General features: G+C 43.4%; 2 protein-coding genes across 2 annotated transcripts; both read right to left on the minus strand.

The window, feature by feature from the left end:
• Positions 1-1933: 1933 nt before the first annotated feature.
• Positions 1934-12406, minus strand: emc4 (ER membrane protein complex subunit 4). The gene is made up of 6 exons (XM_071529561.1): positions 12263-12406; positions 11514-11658; positions 7387-7501; positions 6270-6423; positions 3666-3826; positions 1934-2668 (listed from the first exon to the last, which is right to left on the minus strand). The coding sequence occupies exons 2-6, from the start codon at positions 11615-11617 to the stop codon at positions 2633-2635; spliced, it is 570 nt and encodes a 189-aa protein (XP_071385662.1). The 5' UTR covers positions 11618-11658; positions 12263-12406; the 3' UTR covers positions 1934-2632.
• On the minus strand, positions 10035-11502 carry LOC139652470 (jerky protein homolog-like). Its single transcript, XM_071529558.1, has 2 exons — positions 10110-11502; positions 10035-10066 (listed from the first exon to the last, which is right to left on the minus strand). Exons 1-2 carry the CDS (start codon positions 11317-11319, stop codon positions 10035-10037), a joined length of 1242 nt encoding a protein of 413 aa, XP_071385659.1. The 5' UTR covers positions 11320-11502.
• Positions 12407-12434: the final 28 nt, after the last annotated feature.

Consider the following 12434-nt stretch of genomic DNA (forward strand, 5'->3'; position numbering starts at 1 on the left):
GTAAAGCAACCCACATCCAGTGACAACCTGGAGAGATAGAGGGAAAAGAAGAGGAGGAGGAGGAGGGGGAGGGAGGGAGAAGGGGCTGCAAAAAGAGTGAGAGAGGGAGGAAAACTAACAGAAAGATGCTTTTAGTAATGCTGCCTTCAGGTACCGCTTGTAAGTTCCTACTTCCGAGTTCACAAGTTGTTAATGGGACTTTTGTCACATATTCAAGTGCTGGCAAAGTTCCTGCATCTATACATCACATGCCACCAAACTTTTGAAACCTGCTTATATCAATTACATTTCTGGAAACAAATGACAAGATATTTGGTCAAAAAATTATTAGATGTAGATCACCCAACTATCTTGCACAGACACACAACTTTGGTCTTGAATGCTGAACTGGTCCTGCGAAATTAAATTCTTGTGATTTATGCTTGATCCTTGCTCTCCGTTGCAATAATAAAAACTACAAGATCAAACTCACAAAGGCGGAAATATAGCGAGTGCAACATCTTGCTCTACCCAGCTGACACCCATGGGCTGTTGTCTTATTTTAAAAGCGGCACAGAGATACTTTGTGCGGCAGCAGCGCAATGAGGAGGAGAAAATTGCTATCAGGCATGTAGTTGACACTTTAATTTACTATCCAAAAGTTGTGTCGACTAAAAGTTAAACAAAGAGAAAATAGAAACATGTAACAAAGCTAATCTAAACATTACATCACAGCAGCTCGGACATCATAGAAAACTCCCACTTTCCCCTGAAGTATTTACGACTTTACTGGGTCGTTCATCACAACATTTCCGACAGCACTTGAAGGCAGCATAATTAGTTAATCTGAGACCTGGAGTTGCTACCAGGCGGAGCATGTTGCAGGGCCGGTCGGGCGGGACGCTCCTCTGCTGGCTGCTGTGTTTATTTCTGCTCTTTGTACAGCTGGGGAAAAATGAGAGGAATGTAAAGAACCCTGTGCTGTAGCTCGGCGGTTTTCAACGTGGGGTTTGGGGACCTCTGGGGGTCCCCGAGTGGAGTCACATCTTGTCAGGGGCCGCAGAATTTCTAGCTGCACCCCTGCTCCCCACCTACAGTATAACTCTGCAACAAACATTTTCTCAGAAGGGGTTCCTCAGGACAAAGTCTTACAGAGTGGGGGGCCTTTGCCTGATGAAATTTGGGGGTCCAGGACATGAAAAGGTTTGGGAGGCCTTTCTGTAGCTGACGTGGACGGGAAAATCCACCACCTACAGGATTCACCTCTAGGCCAGTCCCATGAGCTTTTTGCAATTCAGTCCAGATTAGTGTGAGCATGAAAACATCTTTCCTGAAGCGAGAGCCAAGGTTCTTGATGATGTCAGTAGATTGTTCAGGTGAGATAAAAGAAAAAAACAAAACATCTCACCTTAAGAGAAACACACACAAATCAAGAATGCAAACAAAGCTTTCAGTTTGATAAGGGAAACTATATGACAACAAAACTAAAAAACGGCATAACATTACCTGGTTCATAATGAAATAAAGTTAATTTAGTGAACACAATTTAGCTCTAATCTTGTCAATTCATTTTTGTCCCTTAACGTCAAAACTGATTGGAGAGGTTGTTTGCAGCTGGTCTCTAATATTGAAAAGAAGTTGCTCATGTTGTTAAATATTGAACAGTTCAGTATTAAATGAATAACATACTGTGAATTCTGTTTTAGTGTGGATTTTCACTTAAAGCCTCTTTCATAAAATTGCCTTTAGCAACTTTTTCTCCAGTAGAATTGAGTGTAGGATTAAATATTATGCACACATCATTCGTAAGGTCTTTCTTCTCTATTCAGTCTCCATATATATAAAAATGAAATCGAAAAATTGCATACCTAGACCCCAAATTTCCTGGAACAAGATTAAGGCGCTTCTTTTTCAACCGACACATTTATTGAGACAAATATTTTAATTCAACCAATAAGGATTTATTTCATAGAGCATTTTTCATAGAGCAAATCAGTATAAATAAAACAATTATTTCAAGATAACATTTCTAGAAAGACCGTGGTTAGTTATTATTGTAGAGTTGCATGCTAAAATCATGCTTGTTGAGAAAATGAAGAGTTTCATTCCAAAATGAGATATCCACAATTTGAAAAAAAGAAAAAAAAAGAAAAACTATTTCAAAGCAATTGAATAGCACAAACCTAAAACAAATTGTTAAAAATGATAGTAGTTAATGCAGGACCTTGGTTGACAAAATGAAAAAGCTAACCCTCCGTATTATGGAAATAACTGAATGATGAAGCTCAGGTAATGATGATTTTTCCCCCAAAAAATGGAAGTATAGCATTTTGGAAAATAACTTTTCACATGATCCCTTATTGTGAACCTATACAGTTTGAGTAAATCTCAAATAACAAACAATGCAGCTTAATAGTAGTCAACAAGATGGTCTGCTGGCTTTGAAATCTCTATTAAAAGAATCAAAAAAGATGCAAGGTGAAACAATAGAGGTTATGGCAAAGACTGAAAGCAGACCAGGAGGCCTATTCCACGTAATTAATGTAACATTAACATCTTTCGGTGTCTCCAACAGGAAAGGCAAACAGTACGTGTGTGTGTGTGTGTGTGTGTGTGTGTGTGTGTATGTGTGTGTGCATGTGCTCCATCCTCTTCACAACACCATTCCTCCGCCCATGATCTCCATTCTCTGTTGGGGGGACAAACATGGTTAAACTCGCAGCCAAACTCTGTTCAAACCCACAGAGCTTTATTTTAAATTCTAATTATTCCAAAGATACTAAACATGTCAGGCTGAATTACAGGGAAATGTGTATAAAATGATGCACAAACATCTAGATTTTTTCCATTTGATGTAATGGTGCAGCCATAAAGAAAATGGTGTCTTGGGTTTGAATATTTCACTCAATATAAGCAGCTATAGCTTCAGTGAAGCATTGGAATGAGCAGATACAGAATATGGATGTGACACTGATGTACAGTATAGAAAAAAATATTTTTTCTAACTTTGAAGCTACTTCAGAGGAAATTTAAGGGAAACTCAGGGTGCAAGGGGTTAAGAATAAGAATAATTATCCTGTTGAAAAGCCTCAGATCCGCACCATTACTTTCAAATCTCTAATGTTTCTTTAGAGCAACAAGTCCATTCAAGCGAATGTTTCATCTCTACTTATACTTATTTGTAATGGTTAAAAGCAACTATCATCAACCATATTGTTTTAATTCCCAGATTATTTCACGCTCTCTCAAATAAAATGAGCTGGACATAGATAATAACACTACACAGTCTTTCATTGGGTGACTTTACTCTCATCCCTTTGGTATCTTTTGGTAGAAAGCATCACAGACCGGCCGGGTTGGTAAACATGACCGAGCTGTGAGCAGTTTACTGACGTCACCTTACAGAAATTCTGGGTGCTGAAGTTTGGTAAGAGTTTTAAAGGCGGAAAACAGTGAAGGGCTGCCAAATTGGCTGAAATACGAAGCAAAATAACAGGAAGAAGGAAACCAGATGTAATGCAGAAAGTGAGGAAATGCTTCCAAGCTTAAAATTGAATTAAACAAAAGCTGTGGGACACTTGTTGTCTCCAACGAGCAAAGTTGCCTACTGCAGTTGAGCATAAATAAAATAACCACAGATATCACAAGAAAAGCCTCATGGCTACTGTGGTTCTCATGATGTTTACCTGAGGCGGTTCTATGAAAGCCAGCCAATCAGACGAGTGCGTCGGGAGCAGACCCATCGATTGACACTTGTAGATGGCCAACGCAGAGCCCAGAAGGTTCCCGACCAGGTAGACGAGGCCCTGGAGCCACTGCTGACTGGAACTCTCCAGCAGCTTGAAGGCTGCAGACACAAGAGCACAAAGGGAAGTGAGGAAACACTACAAGACTTCTGCCTCCACGACAGACGATTCATCCTGTTATTGATTATCGGCCGTCATGACCGAAGAGTCTCTGATCCAGGATGGGAAGATTTTGGCACCGTGAGGAACAGAATTCAAGACGGCTGTGGGAAACCAACTACAGGCTGAGATGAACATGAGGGCTTTGATCTATCGTCAAGAGTTAGTGTTACAATAGAACAGAATAACTTTTATTTTTCCTGGAAGGGAACGCCAGTAGTAGCCAGCAGTTAGACAGAGACAGTGAAAAAACAAACCAACACAACTCAATAATGACAACAGTGATAGATTTCTACTCAATTAAACAATATACCATCTGAATAAGCCTAGAAAAAGTGAATATAATAGCTCTTCATCTGCCAATGTTTGTGTCCCAAGGTGTGTTAAAAAGTTTGTAGTTTTGCTGTTGACAGTAACAAGGTAACATCTTGATTATGGCAATGATACATGTTATAACCAAAAAGAGAAAAACCTTTTGGCACACTGTCCCAATACCTAAACTATAGACTGTATCAAACAGAAAAACAATTAGATTTACTGCTTTATTCCCCTATATATCGAGGTCAGGTGAAATCCTTTTATCACTAAATTAGCAACTTGTCAGCAAATTAGCTTGACCACCATGCATTTTAGTTCAATAGTTCAATACTTTATTGCCATGTCAACACAGTTGATAGGAATTTGCCTCAGTGCAGACAAAAAACACACACATAAGTAAATAAAATATATAAAATAAGAACAGCAAAAACAGTTATCACATTTATACATTCAAACATACATAATATGATAAAGTCCTAAAGTGCTTTGTGCTGCTACATTCATTTTAAAGTGCTTGTTGGCTAATGCTTGCTCTACTACTACAAGTCCTTGTGCGTCAGAGTTCAAGTAACGAACAGCCTCAGGATATGTACTGTTCCTGAGACGAGACGTCCTGCACCTAAAACTCTGTCATCTCCTTCCAGAGGGGAGGGGTCTGAAGAGGGAGCTAGCAGGGTGAGAGGGGTCGGCGATTACCTTCTGCGTCTTGCGTCTGATACGTGTGTGGCATATATGGAGGACACAGAGGGAAGGTCACAGCCAATGATCTTAGACACTGTGCGTACAACTCTTTCTAACTGTCTCCTCTCAAGAGCGGTTGTGTTGCCATACCACACTGTGACTGAGAAGGCCAGCACACTCTCCACAGCAGCTCTGTAGAAGTGCAGCATCGCCTCCCCAGTCACGCTAAACTTTTTAAGCTGGTGCAGAAAGTGAAGCCTCTGGTGGGCCTTGTTCATTATGTGGCTGGTGTTGACTTCCCACTTCAGAGTGTGGCATATGGTGGTGCCGAGGAATTTAAAAGTGTCAACCCTCTCCACTATCTGGTCATTGATGACCAATGTAGGGAGGACCGCCCCACCCCTCCGGAAGTCAATTATCATTTCTTTTGTCTTAGCGATGTTTAAAACCAGGTTGTTTGCCCTACACCACTCCACAAGGACCCCCACTTCAGCTCTGTAGGCTGATCCATCACCGTTCCTTATCATGCCTGCCACTGTTGTGTCATCAGCATATTTAAAAATCTGCACAGATTCAGAATGGGATACACAATCATTGGTATATAGTGAGTACAGCAGAGGTGAGAGAACACAACCCTGAGGGGCCCCAGTGTTGGGGGTCATAGGCCTAGAGAACATGTTACCTATCTTAACCACCTGCTTCCTATCTGACAGAAAAGCTAAAATTCAGTTGCATAGAGACTGATTAATTCCCAGAACCTGAAGTTTATCAAATAGTTTAAGGGGCACGATGGTGTCAAACACTGAACTAAAATCATTAAACAAAACCCTTAGATAGGTGGTGGGGGCCTCCAGGTGCTGCAGGATACTGTGTAGGCACAGAGACACAGCATCCTCTACAGACCTGTTAGCCCGATAGGCAAACTGAAACATGTCCATCTCAACATTGGATTAAGTGGTTGCAGACCAGTCGCTCAAACACCTTCATAACAACAGAAGTCAGAGCAACAGGCCTGTAATCATTCAGACTGACAACATTAGACTTCTTTTAGCGTTTATCCAATGCGGTTTGGAAAGGGTTTCATCAGACCAAGGCTCCTGGAATTACCTCAACTGGTAATATCAGTAATATCTACCACTTTTTAAATTCCAAGGTTCTCCACAAATGGCAAAATAAACTTCTACTTCCAAATCCAAGGTGGAAAATGAACACCATCTACCAACCAAGTAATGGTCAATTTTTTATTTATTTTATTTTTTGGCTGGCAGGTAAACAATCACTCGCTTTTCTACTACTAAAATAAAGAAAATGGCTGTTAAGTTTGTGGATGGTGAAGTTTCCTGCCCTGTTAGTAACACACATGACATAAACAATCTGGATACTCACTTGCTGACATGGACATGAGCGCCTGTATGGGCCTCCAGGCCATCATGCATACCATCATGATGGGGAAGATGGAGATGGTGTTGCCCGACATGTACATGATGAACAGGTTCATAGGGATCTGCTTCAGGGGCCCCAGGGCCACGTCCCAGCAACGCTGTGTGAGGGGGAGAGAGAGGGAGGGGGAGAGAGAGAGAGTGTGAGTGAGAGAGTGTGAGAGTAAGTGAGAGAGAGAGCTTAGCTATCAGCTTTTCTACTAACGAAGCTACGCTAACGGTAGCTAGCTGCCAGCTCCCAATACACACTAGCTCTGACCAGTTGCTCTGTTTTAGAGTTCGGGACCGCTACCGCAGCCAGCGAGACCTTTAGATAAAAAACGATTCAGCAGTGGTTTTGGTTGCAGCCGCACACACCTACTGCCAAAAGGTTGACGCCCAGAAACGTCCCGGACATTCAGAAATTAGAAAATCCAGGCAGAAGGCCGACTCTCTGCAGACACACACACACACTGTCACAGACTACCAATGGACCATAAGTCATGATTGAGTAGGATCATTTTTGGATTGGAGTTTATGCTATTTCAAGGGGGAAAATCCTGCTCAGTATGCCTTTAATTTGTCAGTTTTTAAATAAAATGTGCTTATCATCATCAGTTTAGACAGCAGAATTGTGTGTCACAATATCAAAAACATCTTCAAATCATCACAATATGATTCCACAGAAAGTTGATAATCGATATTGAATTATTGCCAACCTATATCTATAGACCAAAATGATGTTCTGCTCTCTTACACTTGACACTTCTATGTATGTTTATGCTTCCTTTTCTTTCGCTTCACACATTAGGGGAAACGGAAATCTCTCGTTTTTCATTTTTTTTCATTTTACTGTGTTAAAATGTGGCCAGTCTTTGAGACTGTAACTGTGATTAAGGTCTACACGAATAAACTTGACTTCACTTTGGATACAACGGGGAGTTGCGTGTCTAAAAAAATACAATAAAATGAAATCCTGTTGAAAGCATTCTCAATAGACACTGGAAAACATACACTATGATCTCTATTATATATCAATATCTTAAAAAGTAAAGATACAATAAAAACATCTCATCCCTGCTCACCTTCTCCACCAGGTTCTTGTCCGTCTCCTGGATGCTGGTGTCGGGGACGGGTTTCTCTGAGTAGCCGATGGGGTAAACCACGTCTCCCTGCCCGCCCTGCCGGTCACTACGGCTCCTGCAGCACACACACACACACACACACCAAGGGTTTATCTGTTTTCCCAGGTTGGATTGTGCATGTCTTTCTTTTGAAATGCGGGCAAACGCTTACCACTGTGTCTGTCATTACTGTTATCACTACAAGTTATTAATCACTGTTAATGCACAGAAAGTCAACAGCTGGTATTGATGGTTCAGGAGGAGTTGGGGTCTATTGCATCTTGTTATCCAAACCCAAGGACTGATTCATTTATTTTTTTTATTTTACAACATCCAACCTAAAATGCCTATAAGAATCAGACATAAAAACATCCTATTAGTGGAAAATGACACTGCATTTTGCTTAAAATGTTCGAATATGGATTTGTTTGTTTTAAAGAAATGATTGGATTATGCAAACATTTAGGCTAGTGTAGGCCTATATCCACAGAATAAATATAGATAAAATTAAATACAGTGATTTAATCTTTATTTATCCAGGGATGGTTGACTGAACATGCACACTCATTTTCAGCAACGCCCTCTTTCATATTCATACCGTTACACACATTCAGCTCAGCAGCATGAGAGGCTGCTGGTCACTCAGAAAGAAAGAACTCAACAGCACTGTATTTAAAAAATTACAACATTTATTTATAATAAATTAATTCAAATTTGAATCATATGAACAGCAGAGACTTTGAGTCTCTTTTTAAAAGACAAGTTCAGACAAAACATAGAAATCAATCAGACGCAAGAGTTAATTGTACACAAAATAGTTACAGGTAACTGACAAAGGCATTAAAAATTAAAAGACTACACACATAATTAAAGGAGGAGTAAAGTTCAGGCTTGGCCAGCACACCTGTGTAAGATGTATTTCCCCATAAATCTGTTTTAAATGTAAAATTAAGTGCCTTGACAGATCTCCACTGTAGCTTTGCCAGCTTTGTAGTTTGCCATACATTCAGTCGCCTAATACTTTAGTTACAACATGCTTTAAGTACAAAACAGTTAAGAAATAACCAGCTGAGAAGAAACACTTCACAAAAGCTTGAGTCCATTCTGAAGATCATATCAGCATATATCAGTAACCAGTTAGTAACAGCTCGGCCATATGACCAACAACACAGACGTTTTCGCACTTCGACAAAGTGTCGAATGCTGATTTGCTTTACATTTGAATCCCTTGCTTCACTATTCTGCATGCACTGAGAAAAGACGTCTGGATCAGCGATGCATTCAACATCAGAATAGGAAACTTAACTTTTTAGTCAACAGGCCACCATGGGTTGTAAATCCCCAAAATTCACCAGCCAATTTCAATACTGTACCTGCCAAATATTTTTTTTGCATTTGACCTCTGAATAGTGTTTGGTTGCCTAAGAACTTAAATTCCACCCTGCTAAAAAAGCATTGAGAACCGTCCAGAACGACACTGATCCGGCCAACTAGGTGCTTTTGGAAGGAGACTCGTCCAGGAGCCCGACGACTTGAGCGAGCTGTTTTTTAGTAGCTAGCGAGTGAAGCTCCTTCAGCACGAGCAGCTGAGCCGGTGTTGCTTCGCTCTGTTGCTCCAGCCACCTCAAACTGGTTGCTAGGGACTCCATGGCAACCGCGTGGGCAATGGGGCGCGATCGCGCGTCGTCACCGCTGTTGTTGTCCGACTCTGCGGCCGCACGTGCCTAAAAAATTAAAGTATTTCTGAATAAGAATTTTCTGCATTTGTGTACTATGTCTTGCAGTGAGAAAATTATTTTTAATGACAGAGAGAGATGTGATTCAAGATGATGAAGTGAGATGAATAAGCTGATTAACTAAATAAGACCCTAGCAGTTCACTCTCCTCAGGTATTTTTTTTTTAGAGTCATGGGGTGGCATAGCGGAGATCCTGGCATGATCTAGCCACAGAGGTGAGAGGCTAAAGCACAAGTCCTCTCTGAGAATAATAGTTTTTAAATGTTATCTATGCCTTGGCTTATATGGTGACAATCACACAAGAGGCAAGTGTATTATTATTCGCGCCACTGCTCGCCTCCCCTCCGACAGAGGCACTCAGCACCTTCACCATCTACCTTTGAGGGGGAAACCCTGATCTCACTCCCCATCTTCCATCATAGGCTGAAAACTCAGCTTAGTACCAACTGAATCATATCCCCTCTCCTCTACTCACTCCAATTGCTCTAAAAAAAAAATCCCTTCCATCTCTCTCCTTAAATCTTTTTTCCCCTCCAAGACCTTACGCTGTCTCATTATTGGCTGCTAGTAATTTTGGTGGCCTAGGAATGTAAGCTTATTCTTCTTTTGCACTCACTGTAAGAGTGTAAGAGTGTGTACAGCACACATTTCTGTACATTTATCGTACTTGGGGCATAAACTGATTCTTACCTGCAGCTGCTCATTAAGGAGGAACTGACGGCCGACCTCCAGCTTGCTATCGGCGCTGAGCCACTCTTCCATCTCCGCCTGGCTCAACCCGAGAAGCTGCTGCTCCTCCATGAAACCGACCTCTTCGTCGCCCTCGGCCTGTCCGTCCTCCGCGCTCAGTAGAAGCTTACTCCACGCCCTTCTCAGGGTCTCCGCGCCGACTGCGTCCCATGCTCTGGCGCACATGTACACGGCGTCCTTGAGGGTGAGGGATTTGCGGAAGTCGGTGTGCGTGGTGAAGGCCTGCTTGCCCAGCAGGAGGCGTCCCAGGAGGTCCTTCTTGTAGAGCCGTTTGAGCGTCTCCGAGACGCTCGGCCGGACCGCGGCGCCGACGAGGGCGTCCTCGGACGGGACGAACACGCACCGCACGGAGCCGTCCTCCGTCTCCGACACGTACGCCCCGGCGGCTGGGTGGGATCGCACGTCGTCGAGGAGGAGCGCGGCGCGGACCGGCAAGCCTTTGCCCCGGAGGTACTGGGACGCCAGCGGGACAAAGTGCTTCTGGAACCAGTCGGAGAAGATGTCGCCGTCCAGCCGGGCGCCGCTCTGGCTGTAGTAGTGGCACGGAAGGGCCGACCTGGCGGTGCTGGTGAAGCAGCTGGGCTTGGCGCTTCTGTGAACGAACACCAAGGGAAGGCGCAGATCGCCGCTAGCGTTGGCCGCCGCCATCAGCGTGACACGGTCTCTGCTGGCTTTGACGTTCTTCGCCTGCTGCCTCGCGGAGCCGTCTGAGAGGATCTTACCGGGAAGCAACCGCCAGTACAGGCCCACCTCGTCTGCGTTGAACACCTGGTCGGGTGTAAGCCTGTTTTCCTCAACAAACTTTGCCATTGTGTGTTTGAAATGGTCGGAAGCATCAAATACGGCCTGGCCGAGACATGACGGAGCTGTGTTTTTCTGCACGGACAGTCCTTGCCCACCGCTGCGCCCGTTATCCCAAAGGGTTTTAACAGCGGCGTCAGTCTCAACACACAGAGTGCTGCATTGCTTGCTCTTTAGCTGCCGTATGCCGTGGCGGTTTTTGAAGCGATAGAGCCAGCCCGTGCTCGCCTTAAAAACACCCCTTCTGTCGGGGTACATCTCTTCATACATGAGCTTGGCCTTCTCTATCAGCGTCGGGCCATTTATCGGGGCGCCCCTCCCTCGCTCCTGCATGAACCACTGATGCAGAGCCCTGTCAAAATCCTCGTCCTCCGCTTTCCGGACGACGCACCTGTTCTTCAGAGTGTTGCTGTCCGTCGCCTCTGAGGCAAATTTCTCAATCTTTGCCCTGCCCTTTTTAATCTCGCACACTGTCGCCTTTGCTATATTGTACTCCTTTGCAATGGAGGTGAGCTTCACCCCCTGGTCTAACTTGGCTAATATCTCGAGCTTCAATTCGATCGAGTGTGCTACCCGCTTGCGTTTAGGTACCGGTAAGTCAGCCATGTTGACTGCAGCCCAGGTCAGGTGGGTGACAAATAAAGTGGATGTTGAGAAATGTAACAAAACACAAAAGTCTTTTTTTATTTTTTCTCAGAAGAACGCTGAGTTTCTGAGCCTGGGGTTTGAACAAACCAAGTTCTACTGTCTGATAAACTCGTTACAGTGAAGCATCTGGATGCTCTCCCCTGTCTGTTTACCTGGTGTTGCCCAAGCTCAGCTCGAGAGCCCACTTCATCCTCCTGGCCCCGCCCCCTCCTCTCGTGGACAGAGCTCCTCCTCCTTGTCCCCCTGGAGACGCCATGGCAACCGACTGCACTCTTAGAAACCAGAGATGGGAAGTGCCTGCAGAGTAGAGGACAAGATCAGCTGATTTGCAGATATTGTTATTAAGTTAGTTACAGTGACTACCAAAACAAAGCTGTTGCTCTGGCTCTGAACTTGCCATGATAAAACAACAGACTTAATATACCAATAAACAGGATTTGATAAGCTAAGGATAATGTTAGGCTATTGTTGTTGGCATGAAAAAGCTGACACTGTGCACTCTAAAATATAGTTCTTTGACAGCTAATATGAATCTGACCCCCATAAACGCCACTGCCATTCTTGTATGGGAGAGGACGTCACACCAAACGGTAAACCGGATAGAGAGATGCTAATGTGGCTAATATGAACACAACGGTTCATTGATTACTAATGTCGCTTTGATTACAACAGCGAGCAACATCGGCCCATTTCACCTGTTTAGTTTAAAGCAGTGCTTGTATGGCAAAATACAAAACAGAAAATATCCTTTCATACGTGGGAAACGCTGGTTTAAAATGACCAAATGCGATGCAAAGCGGAACGTTAGACGTTACTGCTCTCAATGTCAGTTGACGTCGCTGTTGCAGCTCGCGCACATGCAAAAATAAGAACTCGAAACCTGATTTGACATTCCTCTTACCTTATATAAACATCCAAAAGACCAACAAGCTTCGTTTGTTGTTATTCTTATGGGAAAGGAACGAAAACTGACTCGATGAGCTAAGAAACAACGAGCCGAGGAACAAATCGACTTGTCGTCGCTGGTTCCGGGCGCACAATGATGACGCATATCAGAGCTGGCAAGGCGGAAA

Source organism: Centroberyx affinis, unplaced genomic scaffold (genome assembly GCF_046629955.1).
Source record: "Centroberyx affinis isolate AG114_WGS23_722 - 3 ecotype Tasmania unplaced genomic scaffold, CSIRO-AGI_Caff_v1 ptg001801l_1, whole genome shotgun sequence".
NCBI classification, from domain to species: domain Eukaryota; kingdom Metazoa; phylum Chordata; class Actinopteri; order Beryciformes; family Berycidae; genus Centroberyx; species Centroberyx affinis.